Raw genomic sequence first — 14908 nt, 5'->3', positions numbered from 1 at the left:
ACACTAGAAGTCAGGAAAACAAAATAATCCTCATTGCAGCTGAAGAAACTATATTTTAGGTTGTATTAGTTTGCCAGCAGCTGTGTAGAATGGGAAAGGAATAATACTTGTCTCCCAGTAGTAGTTAGTTAATAGGGAGTCATTCCTTCTTTATGTATTAAAGAAGGAATGACTTGAGGCCAACTAAACTGTTGTTAAAATATTTGCTTTTACATGTACAGTGCATCTTTTAATAGCTCTTTGGAATGATAAACTGAGTATTCTTTGGACTTCTCAGCAAAAGTCAGACTTTGTGTACATTAAATTGGAATAAGCAGAAAAGAGAACAAAGCAAACTTGACATCAGAGTCAAAGCCTGTCCTAATGAAGTAAAATTAGATATTCTGAAACTGAACAGGATCAAGATATGCTTGAGCTGTCATGGCCTTAGAATCGGTAATTTGCATCATTTATGTCAAGTAGAAAGTGGATTGTTAGGGTCTGTGTATCACAAAGCAGTACAATTCCTGCAAGATCTGGCATATTTAAATGTACTTCAGCTGAATATCTAAGGAGATCTGGTAGAGATTGCTTTAGTAGTGGCATTTGATACTACAAACCTGTCTGGAGGTTAGATCATAAAAATCCATTTTTTTGCAATCCCTAATTTAATTGTAGTTTTTCAGGAATGTAATTTGATTACAGAACACACAATCACAGCCAGTAACATTTATTTAAATAAGTTAATTCAAATTAAGAGATAATGTAGTCAGAGATGCAAGTTGCAGTCTGTCTGAGAGGTCTGCAAGAAACAAAGTGGGAGTGGAGTTCACTTTTTCAATCCAAGTCAAGTGCTTCAGTACTCGTCTTTTAACATGAGCAGTCAATTTTCACTGTGCTAAGAAAAACCGTTTCTGAGGCTTCCACTTGGTGCTACTAGGGTAGTTGCATGACTTGTGAATGGAATCTCAGTGCATTTTGCATTTCTCTTGTTAAAAGGTAAAGACCAACACTGGTGGTACAGGGGAAAATCATTGTGTAGACATTATGCTGGTTTAAAATGTTTAACTGTCTTTTGAATTCAGCTACTCATTCTGACTCACTGCTCTCCAGCAATGAAGCACATTTTAAGGACACCATGCAGAGATGAAGTGGATTCACAGAGTTTGAAGTTATCCCTGCAGTTCAGATAAAATCAGGCATACGTTTTACTAGGCAGAAAAAAAAGAGCCACCAGCCAACATGGAATCCAGTAGCCGTACTGTTAGTACAGTGTCCCATTTAGTTTCTTGGTTTGGAATTAAATCTCACATCCTCTTCTCTCCCAGGAACAATCAGCATTACTGTAACAGTGGGCAGCTACATAAGAGTAAAGGTTTCCTGCAATTGTTTTGCTAATGCTTTTCTAAAGGAGCTCTCCCTGAGCTTTGGGGAAGCAGCATTAAGCCTTGAGCCCTGTGTCACTTCTGCTTGTCTTTTAAAGCTGGCCTGTCATATGATGCTTTTGTTCAGAAGATCCTGCAGATCCCTTCTATACTGAGAGCTGTACCTGCTGACTTGAAGCATTTCTGTACAAGTACCAACTGCACCTCTCAGTGCAGTGTTGCAGTAAAACTAACTTGCCTTGGTTTTGCTGCTGCTTGAGAGACCCTGTCTCTTCCTGGCTTTCCAGTAGAGCTGTGTGTTGCTCCCATTCTGTTGACACTTTCCCTTGTTTAGTAAGGTGTTGGAGGAGTAGGTGAGAAGTACTTTTTTCCTTTAAGGCAAGGATTATAGTACATTTTTTTTCTAAATATCCATTAAAATCTTCTACCCTTTCTCTCCTCAAGCTTAAATCTTCCTAGTCCCTTGAAGCTGTTGCTACAGCCTGTGTTACCAGTACTGCTACATCAGCTGACATGGATAACAGCAGTCAGCAATGCTGCTGTAGGAACTCCGGTACTAACAATAAAAACACCGACTGCACAGATGAGGGAAGGTGACCTCCAAACACTGACTGTGTAGCTGGAGGAATAAGTTTCTTGAAGTTTTCAAATTTTCTTTAGGAAAAGAGTAGAAGTCTTCCTTATAAAAGGTGGAGGGAAATGCAAGATAAAAGAGCAAGTGCAGAATTTCAAAGCCTGGTTTTGACTTGTAGTGAGGTGTTACTGGGCAGTTGTTGCAATGAGGATACTTTCTGCATTTGTTTTGGGTGTCGGAATGAAGTAGTTAGGAGTTTGCTACATTGAAGGCCTAAACCATCTCAGTGTAGCTCCTTGCCATTAATTCAGTGAGTTAACAGCCTCTGGCGCGTTAGTTCTCTTGGTGCGTACTGTGTTCTGCCTTCGCAGAGGCATGCGTTACCTTTGTTGTGAGTACGATCCCTTGGCCAGCCAGGCGCGCGAGGTGGCCGCGGTGCGCCCGCATTCCCGGGAGCGCTCCCTGGGAAGGAAGAGGGGCCGGTTGGGGCAGCGCGGCGTTCAAACCGCTGCCTCCCGACACCCCTCGCGACGGCCCGCCCCGCCGCTCATTGGCTCTGCCGCGGCACCGCCGGCTTTCTATTGGCGGGGCTGCCGCGGCGCCCCGCCCCCCGCGCGGGCGGCGCTGCGGGCGCGGGCTGTGCCCGCCATGGCGCTGCTGCTGCTGCGGCTCCTCCGGCGGCTGCTGCGCTACCTCGGCTGGCCGCAGCACCAGGTGAGACCCCGCGGCGGCGGCCTCGGCCCGGAGAGCCGCTCGGCTGGGCGGAGGGAGGGAAGGTCGGCACCGCGGGAGCTGGGGCGGCTTCAGCGCCTTCCTTGCCCGCAGCCGGGTTTGTCGGAGCGCGCTGCCCGTGCGTGGGGTCACTGCCCCGACACTGCCCGAACCGACGGTACGAAAGTCAGCGGCGTTGGCTGCTCGTGCTGCGCTGTTGCAAGTAAAAGGCCGCGTACCCGTTCCCCGGCAGCAGATAATGCCGAGTGCTCAGAGACCTGGAGAGGCGCGGCGGGGAAGCTGAAAGAGGCGCTGATGTTGGAGCGGGGGCAGCTCCCCAGTGGGGGCTGTCAGCAGCGAGGCGCTGCTGCAGCTTGTGGTTCCGAGATAACCCTAGCGTTGTGTGTGGGGAAACAACGAGTATGTCCAGGAGTGCTGATTTGGCTGAGCTGCCCTGAATACTTTCTGGTTCCGTTGTTGGAAGCCGCTGGTCTTTTTGACAGGCCGTGTTTTTTGAAACTCGCGTGTTTGGCAGCAGTATCAGCCGTACTCTCGGAACATGCCTACCTTCAGCAGTCTCACCAGGAGGGCATCTCCAGCAGTTATATGCTGTCATAAGAAACTATCAGGCCAAGGTATGTTAAATTTATTTCACTGCTTTGCTAATTGTTCTTTCCCAAGACTTACACAGCTGCATGTAGTTAATTAAACGGGCACTTTTGCCAGTATCTCAAGATGTTGGCCTTTGGGCTTCTTGAAAATATTCTGCATTTTGGCATTGTTTTAGACATTGTCTGTCAGACCACTGTAGGCCTCTTTAGACTTTCATTTTGAGAAGAGCATTGAAAAGTTAGGTTAACCAAACTGCACTATATTTAATTACCTGTAACATGGAATAATTAAGTAACTTCAATTAAAATGAGATTAAGAACTGGGGGCTTTGATTTTTCTTCTCAGGTTCAAAAGTTTTCTGTTTTTTAGGTCATATCTGTTTGCAAAAAAAAGGAATATGGATCTACTCGAAGTGTTGTCCGTAGACTTGGAACAATTCTTTCCTTGGAGCCCTACCCCAGACCTTATTTTCAAGTAAGCAATTTATTGTCATATGTATACTTCACCTGTTTGTATTTTCTTGTTTCTTAATTTGATGATAGCTTTCCTCTTCTTTTTAACTTTTGTAATTTTGTGGTGCATCCCTTAGGGACCCCTGTGGTGCATCCTTAAACATTATAGCACTGTTTAAAAATTCCTTTTTTCTGAGCCAGAACCTTCAATATATGCTGAATCCAGTTTCCCTTCATACCATTTTTTTTGCATTGTTTTTAGTTTGTTCAAAACCCAAGTTCATTGGGTTATGATGAACAAAGTACAGCTCCAGCTCCTGTGGCTCCATCACTTGCTGATGTCCTGTGGGTGGCAAATGATGAAGGACAAGCATGTACTAGACTTAGGTAAGTAAAAGCGTAAAAAGTAATAATAGGAATAACTTTTGCCTTTTCTATGGTGCGTGCTTTTGTCCTTTATTCCTAGCCTTTTCTGGAAACATCTTGGGCTTTTGGGTTTAGGAGGGAGGAAAGGCACTTCCTCCTTACCTGAAGATTATGACTATGTAAAGCATTGTTTTCTGAAAGATTTCTGAAATTGAGTCTCTTTTTTTTATAGTAGTATGTCAGGTGCATTACTGTACTTAAAATGATATTCACTCAGAGGGTATTTTGTGCGTTGTTGCAGTATACTGTAAGACTATTCCTATTTTTATCCTTCTAGTTTACACCCTGTTTGATAAACTTTATAAATGAGGAAACAAAAAAAAATAATGTCTTGTTTTGGCTTTGATTTTTACAGTGTCATATGTAAGCCTTAATGGTTGCTTTGATGGAAAAACAAATATAATTTCAAAATTTTAAAAGAATTTTGAATATATTTTATTTAAATGTTTCTAGCTTTTATAGAGGGCTGAAGGAAAATATTTTTACAAATTACAAAATTTTTCAGATAGTGTGAAATGACAAATTGTCCAAGAATTTGTGGACATGAATAGTATACAAGTTTATCTTTTTTTTTTTTTTTCCCAGCTGGAGAAGAAATAGAAAGTTGTCTTGCTGTTCCTCTATAAAGATCTGTTAAAAATCCAAGGATGAGTTAGAGCCAGAAGCAAGAATAAAACGTACACACATGTTGTCTTGTACTGCATCTGTATAGGACAATGTAATTCTGCTGCATATTGGCATTTGTTTGTCTGTGACCTTTGTTGTACTTAGCAGAAATGAAAATACAAGAAATTGATGAATTCAAATGACACGCTTTTCCTTGGAGAAGTTGGATACAATGTGTTTTATCTTATATTTCCTGAGGCATAATTGTTAAATTATTAAAGTTGGTTTGTAGCAGCTGTAAAATAGCAGAAGAACAAGAACATTGTTGAAAGAACAACGACAAAAAAAAAAAAATCCTGGCCTGTTTTGTCCTGCTTGTGCTGTTATTTAGCTGGCCAGATTCACAGAACTATGACAGTTCATTCTTTTGTTGTTTCCATTCTTTGTTTCTCCTCCTCCTCTGGCTCTGTGGGATGTTTTTCAAGAATTATTCTGACTGATACATTTTCCTTTTCAAGCAGTGTTTATAGCAAGAGGGTTTGGCAAATCAGAAAGCAGTGCTTCAGGTCTGATTTGAAGTAAAAGGATGTTTAAAATAAGGGAAAAGGTCTGGGCTTTTTTTCCATAAAAGCTTAGTGCATCTTAAATTAATCGGGTAAATTTAATTTTTGTGTTTCATAATGAAATTCTGGTAATTTGATTTTATACTTACATTTTAAGTTTATTTCTGCAGGCACAGATTTGAAGCAATTTTTAAAATTAAAACCTGAGACTTACAGCGCAATTTTCTAATGGCTGTCTTTGGTTATAGTAGCTTACAGAAGGTGAGATTCTTTTTCTGTAAGTCTGTATTAAACCTTACTATTTTCAAGTACATTTTCTGAAAGATTGTAACTACTTTGCTGCTTGCAGTGTTCATCTAAAATTTCTGAAGCCTAATTAAGAGATCATTATTCTTTGCCTCTCTTGCCTTGTATGTGGCAAGAAGGGAGAGATACCTTATGGTGTCAGTCTAATAATTATTGAATAATGACAGTCCTACTGTATGACTATGATGTTTAATTATCCCTGAGTGAATTTTCTGACTAATTCTTATGATGATTTTGCAAGGATCTTCACTGTGCTTGTTCAGAAGATGACTGGTTAAAAGTGTAGTGTCCTTAAACAGTTGGAAAAGTTAGGTTGAACAGCCCAAGTAGTTTTGAGGTTTCCATTGTTGGCTGAGGCTTTTGAAACTGCCTTTTTTTTTTGCTTTGTAGGACTGAATTGAGAAGAAAAGAGAAAAGTACAGCTCCTTCTGATCCATATGCACGTCTAGATTCAATACAGCACATTCCTAAAAACAGTGCACAAAACGTCAGTGTTGATCAGGCAGCGCTCCAGAAAATTTCTGCACTTGAAGATGAGCTGACCTTTCTTCGTGCTCAGATTGCTGCAATTGTTTCAGTGCAGACCTTGGGAAGCGTTCCCTCACGTAAGCCCTTCTGATTCAAAGCAAACCAGTGTTCCTTTTTTTTGCTTTAGAGCTTGCCGTGTCTGATATTGGTAGAGAACAACTTTAACTGCTTTAACTGAAGATACACCAACTACATCTACTGAATATAATATTTAGTTTTTCTTTTTGCTATTTGGTGCGCTTTGTCTTTTCTATTTTGTGGTCTATTTGCCAAGTTCAAATGCAATTGATCCTAAGTACTCTTCATACTAATTTCCATGATGTTGAAAGAGTTTAGTAACATCACAATCTATAGGCTACTAATAACTGTTTAAAAAAGTGACAGAGTTTGTCCCTTTGGGGTTTTGCACTGTTTCTAAGTCAGTCTGGTTGGGGCTTTAATAAAAACAAATGCTACAGACAGATGTGTCCTAGGTAGTTGGTCTCCAATATGCACGTCTATCTTGTGACCTCTTTTTTTTTCCTGTTAAGTTTTGGGTCTCAGTTGTCTTACTTGCAGACCAACCCCTCTGTAGTTGCTGAAATACTTGGACTGGTGCGAGATAGATACTTTTCTGTGGCATTGTGAGGCACTTCTGTGCTTCAGCTGTTCTGTTGGGTCTTCTCTGTTTCTTCTCCATTGCACTCAGTATTGTAACCTGTTTTACATGTTTTATGGTTATCATTTGCTTCATGTAGGTTATTGTAACCTCTAGACCATTGATCACCAGGGTGTTTTGCTGATTTATCTAGTGCCTAGATTGAAGACACAAGAAGTGAAAATCAGAGCAGCACAAGACACCTCAGATTCATTACTTCATGTATTCTGAATTTGAGGGTTTGAAATAAGGTTCTTTAAGTTTAGTTCGTCTGTGTTGTAATGTGCAAGGTGTCCAAAAAAAGACTGCCCTGCTTTTAGAGGGAAGTCTTATATTGACTTAAAACTGATTAATCCTAGACGTTAATATATGTTGTTGTTTTTCTTCTCTAACTGTATGCAGGAGCCTTTAAAGCACTTGACACTCCAGATGGATTTTACCCACTGCCAGCCATGACTTCTACGCCATTGTCCGTCTCTCACAATCACTTTGTAATTCCCTCGCCTCCTCCACTTCCTTCTGGTGCACCATCTGGTGTTGATGCTAGTAATTCTGCATTGGAACTTATCAAACAACGCCGAGCTGCAAGAAACAGCGATTCAACTGCAGCTAACAGTACTGATCACCAGAGGACAAAGAACTTTCCCAGTATGATGGATGTTTTGAAAGACCTAAACAAAGTTCAGTTGCGAGCTGTTGAGAGGTAGGTTGGATTGGATGTGCAAGCCAAGGCTATCTAAGCATCAACAGCAGTTCAGTAGCACCAGAGAACACCATTCATTTAAAGAGCATCTACTGCTGACAAACTGAAGTTGGCAGCTTCCTAGTTTACAGTGGGAAACATAAGCTGCTTGTGACATGGCTTTTAGATGCATTTAAAACATGCTGACTAATGCAGCATTTTAAACTATTGTGCTGCTTCAGCATGCAAATCTCAGGTTGGTGTGGGGAGGTGAGAGGTTGCTTACAGGACTGCATGCACAGGTACAGGAAACTAATCTGAAAAAATAATCCTGGATTCACTGTGAAAGGCGAGATCCTCAGGGAAACTTTAGAAAACTACTGTTAACATACTCAGAATATCCTGGTTCAAGCTTTGAAGTGTTTATGAAAACATATACTGTATCATTTATTGAAAACATTTCATAAATTTGTATTTCAGTAGTGCAGTTGAATAGTGCAGTATTCAATAGGATTATAAATATTTTTTGTGGTAAGCTGTTTTGATGGTAAGTGCAGTTGACTTGTAAAAAAACTGTTTTACTAAAGACTTCAATACCTCTTCTGGTGTCTGCTATACTAGGTATAATAGAGATTACACCTTCAGGATTCTTTTCTGAACTTCTTGGACTGAAAAAGTAAGAAAAACTGAACCTGTAATGAATATTTGAAGCTCTCAATGTGGGAAGAATGTCACTTGGCAAAACTTATTGCATTCTCATGTCAACATTTTCTTAACTGTGAGCTTTATACCTGAAAATGACTAGCACAAAACTTGGGCAAATAATTTACATGCAAATCAAAAGCATGTCTTTATGCTTTTGATTGCATTGTCACAGTAAATAAATAAAGCAAATATAAAATGCACTTGGGTAAACCTGTGTGTTTCCTTTATATATGTTTTTTTCTCTATAATTTCATGTATGATGAATGAAGAAAGTGAGATATTCAGTTTGACAGTTTTAACACATTGAGCAGGGGCATAATTAGCAGGAAGTGATAGCTTGTACATCCAAATGCCTTCTGGACTTAGGCATCTACATGTATTCTGAAATAAAGCTTAACTGAGTAATGAATAATTTCTATTTTGGGGGGAAGTAATGATGATCAAAATTGTTACAATCTTTCTGACAGTAATTTAATGTGTATACAAAGTGTATACAAATTTAATGTGTACTGCAAAGGCAAGTCCTCTGTTCTCAGAAATGGAGAGCCTGAAGATCCCAGTTTCTACCATCCAAACATTGTCTTAGACATTGTGCAAGTGCTCTGAGGGCTTGTTTTTGTAGGGACCATGAACTCAGTCCTCTCAGGTTTTGTCTTAAGCAACAATGACTGTAAGTGCCAGACTTAGAACTTGGTGTTGTCATTGTGCATTATTAGGTACAAATCATCTGCCCGGAGACAGCAGAACTCTGAACACCTCTAGATTTTTCTACTCCACCACACCCCCAAGATTCCTCAATGGTTAGAAAATCTTATAATTTGTTGTCTTGGACTAGTCATTAGCTTCCACATTTATGGTAAATTTTGGGGTGTAGGTGCCATTTTGATTTCTGAATTTAAATGAACTTAAAATGAATAAAATTTAAATTATGTTCACAGGGATTATAAAATACCTTAGTGGGACATTCCCATTAACATACTTCAATATAACTTGTAAATGACTTGGTATAAAAACTGCAATTTTGCCCTTTTTTTCTTGTTATTTGCAGTACTTTAACACTTTGTGTTGATTTTTTGACAGCTTTCTTCATGGAACAGCATCAAGTTGTGTTTTCAGGCTAAGAGGCTAAGAATGTGGCTGACAAGTTGTTGGGTGTAACTGTATCAGTTGTTTTTGACGTTACAGCAGCATTACTTGTGTAATCAGGGATGTATAGAATAGGGCATTTACAGAAGTTGTGCCTATAGCTTTTGAATTAGTACAGGATTAGGGTCAGGAGACAATAACTTTTTTGTTGTCATTCATAGGTCTCCTGGAGGTACCCCTCTTTCTAGACCCAAAAAGATGCAGAATTCAGACTGGGATCCGGTTGCTGTACTAACTCACGCTCTAAAGCAGAAATTTGCACATAAAAATGATGATGAAGATGATTCCCTGGACAAAGAGAATAATTCTTTTGATAGCTCTCCATTTTCTAGTCCTGAGGTACCAGTGGTATGTTTTTACACGTGTGTTTGTATTCTTGAACTTACTCCTGTTTTCATGGACAGTTGCAGAGTTTTCACAAGTCTAGAACTTCTCTACAATTTTTTTTAGCCCTCAGCCTAGATAGTTATTCTTTAAAGCATAATCAAAGCAGAACATTGCAACTTAATTAGGGTGGGTTTAGACTGGTAAATGTACTTCTAGATGTGCAAAGAAAAAAAACTTGGAAGATTGATTTTAAAAATTCAGCTCATAGTAGATTGAACTATGGACCTTAGCTTGATGATAACCTGGCAGGTATCCATGCATGAAAACTGTGTGTTTAAATAGTTGTTGACTAATTTTTCAAATAAGACTATCTGGAAGGTACAGAAAGGTCTGACTAATATACCCTAACTGCTCAGAAATGAAAATAAATGCAGAGTCTGTAATATTTTCCTTTGAGTGTAGTTTCCACACAGTTTGAATCTTAATCTGAGTTGTGATTCTGTTGTAAAGCCCATGAAGAATACAGTTTTTCCTAGGAGCAAAGAAGTGGTAGACAGAGCCATTGGACTAAGGTGGTTCTGAGCACGGATTGCTGCATATCAGCCTGTGCCATATATCAGCCTGTGCCATCTACCTCATCTTATACAGTTCAGCAGTGCTGTCTTTGTTGTTTTTTAGGCATTTCGACAAACCTCAGAACTGCTCAGATGAGATGGATAGAAATAGGTGTCACTAATTTAAACCATGTCTCTCTGCTTAGCTATTTATCTTTTTATTGTAAGAGTGATAGAAAAGATTCAATTTGTGGCATTTGTTACCCTTATGGAGGGAAATAGTAATGCAGAACATACAATGGAAATCCAGATATTCTTAGATATTCTTTGGAAGCTGCTCTTATGTGTGTCTAGCTGTGTGGCTGAAAACTTGAGGAAAACTAATGTGTGTGCTCCTCTTTCTTTCTAGCTGTAGTGATTTGATTTGATTTTTTTTTTATTTCAGCTGCCTCAAGGATTTCCTGAGCTAAATGTAGCATATGTTTTACAGTGTGTCAACAGTACCTGGTGCAGTCTTAGAAATTTGACTTTTTTTTTTTTTTTAATGTCCTAAAAATAATCATGCTGGTATTTTTGATGCTGCAGACTATTGCACTGCATAGCTGACATACCTGATTCTAGATACAAAGATCAAAACTAGCTCCTGGAACAGCTTGTATATGGAATAGCTTTTGTTCCAGGATCTGACAGCTGGATTATAAAGTCCTGGAAGAGAGACTGCTTAAGGCCAGCATGTTCAGGAGTAGATACAAAAAAGCAGAATAATGCTATGAGTTTGTAACCAAGCCTCTAACTGTTAACTGTTAACTGTTGAGTATTTTGAAGAATAAATGTACTTAAACCAATTGCACAGACTTACTATTTTATTCTTTCTATGTTGAGAGAAGTGCAACAACTCTTCTAAAATGTTTTTCTTGTAAACATCTCCTAATTCTGGGTTCTAAGAGTTTCTTGGATATAATTTTAACTTCATCTCTGTTCTTCAGGTAGGGCACTGCAGTCTGAAGGCAAATGCAAAACCCAGCCTTACAAGAACTGATGGAGTTAAGCATGTACCAGCATGGAAAGTGAGAGCTCAGATATAATGGAGACTTCCAAAGAAGGTTCAGTGTGTATAAGTGGTGGGTCTACTTTGAAACTGCTGTAAGGTGCTGTAACGTTTCCAGAACATGCCTTTCCTATGCTGTTGGAGTTTGGGTGTTGCAGGGTTTGTAGAATTACCTCTTCCTTCTCTTTGGTTTCTCAGTAGCCAGACTTGTGAATGTGATGGTTTTACAAGAAGCACAGAACTGAGAGAAGGTTTCTATTGCTATGGAGCAGTGCCTTTGGAACCTGGGGAATTCAAGAAAGCAGAGTGTGTGTGGGGAAAACAAAGATTTATTACTGTGGGAGATGAGGTATATGCTCTGTTTGCACTCCAGTGTAAATAACAAGGAAGTGTAAACTTTTTTTAAGTGTGTTATAACTACTGTATATAATGGTAATACTTTTTCATGAAAGGGCATAGTTGCCTTGGTTTTCTGTGCAGTTTACTGATGTAACTCCTTATTCCAGGTGCAAACAGTTTTCTAATTTATTTTGGGTTAAGAGATGAATTTTCATGTTTGTGGAAATTTGTGCTGTGAGTAAACGGCAGGTCATCTATTAAATGCCTGTAATATAAGGGAGTTGCATTCCGAGGTAAAAACCATGCAGAGAGATCTGCTTGCACACAGTCTAAATTCCATATGTAATTAAATATTAATTTCTGTCTTGGCGTGTGCATATGAACTCAGTTTTGTTCAAAAGAGCTTATAAAATAAAAATCTCTTTATATTGTAGATGTGTGTGGTAGTGGCCTTTTGTGTTGCAGACTCTTTTGTATCTTAAGAACTGATCGTATTAGCCAGGTTCTTAAATTGCATTATCTAAAACTAATTAAAGAACAACTTGTATTTTTTCCTACCAGAGTAGGAATGATTTAATGAAGCCACTTATTTACAAATTTGTTATGATCTACTGCTTACAGGAGCTGTTTTCACCTAATCTTTTGTCTAACAATCCTGATGTATAAAACCAAATCCTGTCAGATTGTTATCCCTTATATCCCATGTGTCTTCTATTTCCCTGCTCACATACATGGAGAAGACTTACAACTGCATCCTCTCTTACTGCTGAGTCTTATTTGCACAGTTGTAAGAAATTAGTGTGCAAATACCATACATTTTGGTTTTAAAAATTATCTTTTGACTAAAACTGGAGCTTAATTGATTTGATATATTACACTTCTAAAATTAAATTCTCTAGGCATTTATTTCTTCTGAATTTAGTAATTATTGAACTTTATCATATTCTCCCATTCCTTGATTGGTCTGTAATAGTTTGGCCTTCGCTTTCTTCCAATGCTTCTTCCAAAATAAGCATTTGCTGCTTTCTCTACCTAAACTTGATAATTGTTATGAAATCTGTACAGAATATCTAGCTGAGCCCTGTACTGGATAATTTTACCCTCTTCCATCAAAGCTCCTCATGGTCTTTTGTCTGCTGCTCTGGTCTCTGCTGTACAAGAGCAGCAGGCAGTGCCAGTGAAGGAAGTGGTGTCCACTGAAGAGGACATGCAGGCAGGTGAGTCCCAGTGAGCATAAAGGCTGTGAATTGGCTCCCTCTTGCTCAGTATCTGCACTGCAGTGACTGCAAGCCATTTCCTGGTTTGTATCAGCATTCCTAGATCCAGGGGGTTTTGGAGGTTGTGGCCCTGCTGTTGTGACTGACAAGCAGGATGGAATTCCTTGTTTGAGAGACTGAACTGTGTGCAGAGCTATACAGTAGTTTCATCAGTTGTATGTGTGTGACCAATAGTTTCTTCTCTTTATGAAGAACAATTAATTCGGACTCCTTTTGCAATTTTTCTGTTTTCCCCAGAGTTCATCATTTAACTACAAATTAGGCCAACAGGAGCAGTTTGTGGTGAGAATTTTGACTTTCCAGTGTCCCTTCATTTTAGGGAGACTTCTGAGAAATTTCTCAGTACCTCTTAACACAATGATCTAGTGTAAGAAACATCTGCAAATTTTAGTGAGCTGTGTGACCCTTCTGGTTGTTGGATACTGTTTGATTTTTATTCTGATGTGAATTGTGCAGTGATACAGTTTATAGCTGATCCTCTTCCTTATAGAAAAGAATAAGTAGTGGACTATGTGATTTTTTCCCCCACCTACACATGTTAGAAGGACAGGCTTTTTATTTTATGTACTTCCAGATGTAAAGAAGTCTGTGGGTGGTATCTGGTAACATCTGACAGTTTTTAATACCAGGAAGTCGGAAAGCTTAGCAGAAGTTAGTAATGAAAAGTTCTATCACTTGTTGCAGAGATTTTTCTCCCTTTTCAGAACTGATGGAAATATGGCTTTGTCATCTTACTGTCTTTGACTAAAAGTTCTGTATCAACAACTGGGAAGCAGTGTTAGCTTCTCTGAAGCTTCCTGTGCCCACCTAGAATCCATTCCATGTTTTTCCTACAAATGCCCTTGTTTACATAAGGCTTCTGACCGAATTGCTCAGTCACAATGCAACTCAAGAGCTGTGCTATTGATCTAGGAGAGGAGAAGGAGACTCAGGAGCACGAGGGCTCTATTGGTCTGCTGGCATGATCTTGTGAAAGGTTGTGCCTTCTTGTCACTGAAGAAGTCTGAAAAACATACTCTTCTACCACTCCCAGTGAATTTTTGGGCAGGATGTCTTCCTTCAGGAGGTGCTAAGGTGGTTGCTGAATGGAAGTTGGTTTTGTTTTTCTACTAGAAAGACTTAAAAAAAATATGTGTATGATGTCCAATTTTCCAGCTGATAAAATTGAAACAAGTAAATGTTTCAAATGTTTTGAGTAAAAGGGCTAGAAGGAAAAGTAGTCCTTTAAATGCAGTCCTTTAAAAACATCCTTTTAGATTTTCTTCTAGGAGATCCTAAAACATTTGAGTTCTCTATCAGTGAGCTTCCCATTACAAGGAGAGTAATTAATACAATTACCTGGCAATTATTGTCAGAATAGCACTGCTGACATATTCCTATAATATACCAGACCTGTCCAGATACTCACTACTTTGTGAGGGACCATTAATATATAATTTCACATGTATTAATCCTTATATTAATATATATTTAATTTATATATTCTCTGTATGTGTAGGTACAGAGTTTTTGGATAAAGATAGAGCAGAGAGTATGCAACAGTATTCACTGCCCTCAGTCATTTCTTCTTGTTAGGAATTTATTACACTGTTCTTTAGTCCCACCTAAATAGTAAAATTATATATAGGGTTCTTGCAAAAGCCAAACTGACAAAGGGAACCTGCTAAGCAAGTTAACCTTGAGTTACTGATCAGATACTTTGGGGAAAGAAAGTTCTACAAGCAAGACTGATGTCTCAGTGTTAAGCAAGGGCTGCAGCCAAATTTCACTTCCACTTTATCTGAAATGTGTTTGCCAGTGATTGTGGCTACCTGGGAGATATTTATCATCCTTGTTCCTCTACTAGGTTCTCAGACCCTCTATGTTATTTACCAATACATTTTTCATAATGACACTGACTTCAGCTACATTTGTATTACCTTCCAGATTTATCTGAATAATCTATTAATTAATTGTGTATAATATTTTAGAGCATTGTTGCATGTCTGTGTGAGATTAAATAGTTTGCAGTGAGGAAGGTACCCTGCTGTGCCGGTTGTGTGCAAACAAAA

At 39.0% G+C, this 14908-nt stretch overlaps 1 protein-coding gene across 2 annotated transcripts; it reads left to right on the top strand.

Annotated features, from left to right (window-relative positions):
- Positions 1–2586: 2586 nt before the first annotated feature.
- Positions 2587–12013, top strand: MTFR2 (mitochondrial fission regulator 2). Of its 2 annotated transcripts, none has more exons than XM_077782135.1 (8): positions 2587–2652; positions 3153–3284; positions 3631–3735; positions 3976–4100; positions 6005–6219; positions 7182–7482; positions 9474–9651; positions 11180–12013. In XM_077782135.1, exons 1-8 carry the CDS (start codon positions 2587–2589, stop codon positions 11276–11278), a joined length of 1221 nt encoding a protein of 406 aa, XP_077638261.1. In that variant the 3' UTR covers positions 11279–12013. The 2 variants fall into 2 exon arrangements, with proteins under 2 accessions (XP_077638261.1, XP_021408743.2); XM_021553068.2 differs by having other exon boundaries at positions 9474–9660.
- The last annotated feature ends 2895 nt before the right edge of the window (positions 12014–14908 follow it).

The sequence above is a fragment of the Lonchura striata genome, chromosome 3, assembly GCF_046129695.1.
Source record: "Lonchura striata isolate bLonStr1 chromosome 3, bLonStr1.mat, whole genome shotgun sequence".
Classification (NCBI taxonomy): Eukaryota; Metazoa; Chordata; class Aves; order Passeriformes; family Estrildidae; genus Lonchura; species Lonchura striata.
This window is presented reverse-complemented; position numbering and strand designations above follow the sequence as displayed.

Excerpts from the sequence above, each read along its gene's own strand:
- MTFR2 (XM_021553068.2), top strand. The coding sequence starts at position 2,587 with ATGGCGCTGCTGCTGCTGCGGCTCCTCCGGCGGCTGCTGCGCTACCTC. Across the intron at positions 3,285-3,630 it reads TAAGAAACTATCAGGCCAAG|GTCATATCTGTTTGCAAAAA; the intron begins GTATGTTAAATT and ends TCTGTTTTTTAG. Across the intron at positions 9,661-11,179 it reads CTAGTCCTGAGGTACCAGTG|GTAGGGCACTGCAGTCTGAA; the intron begins GTATGTTTTTAC and ends TCTGTTCTTCAG.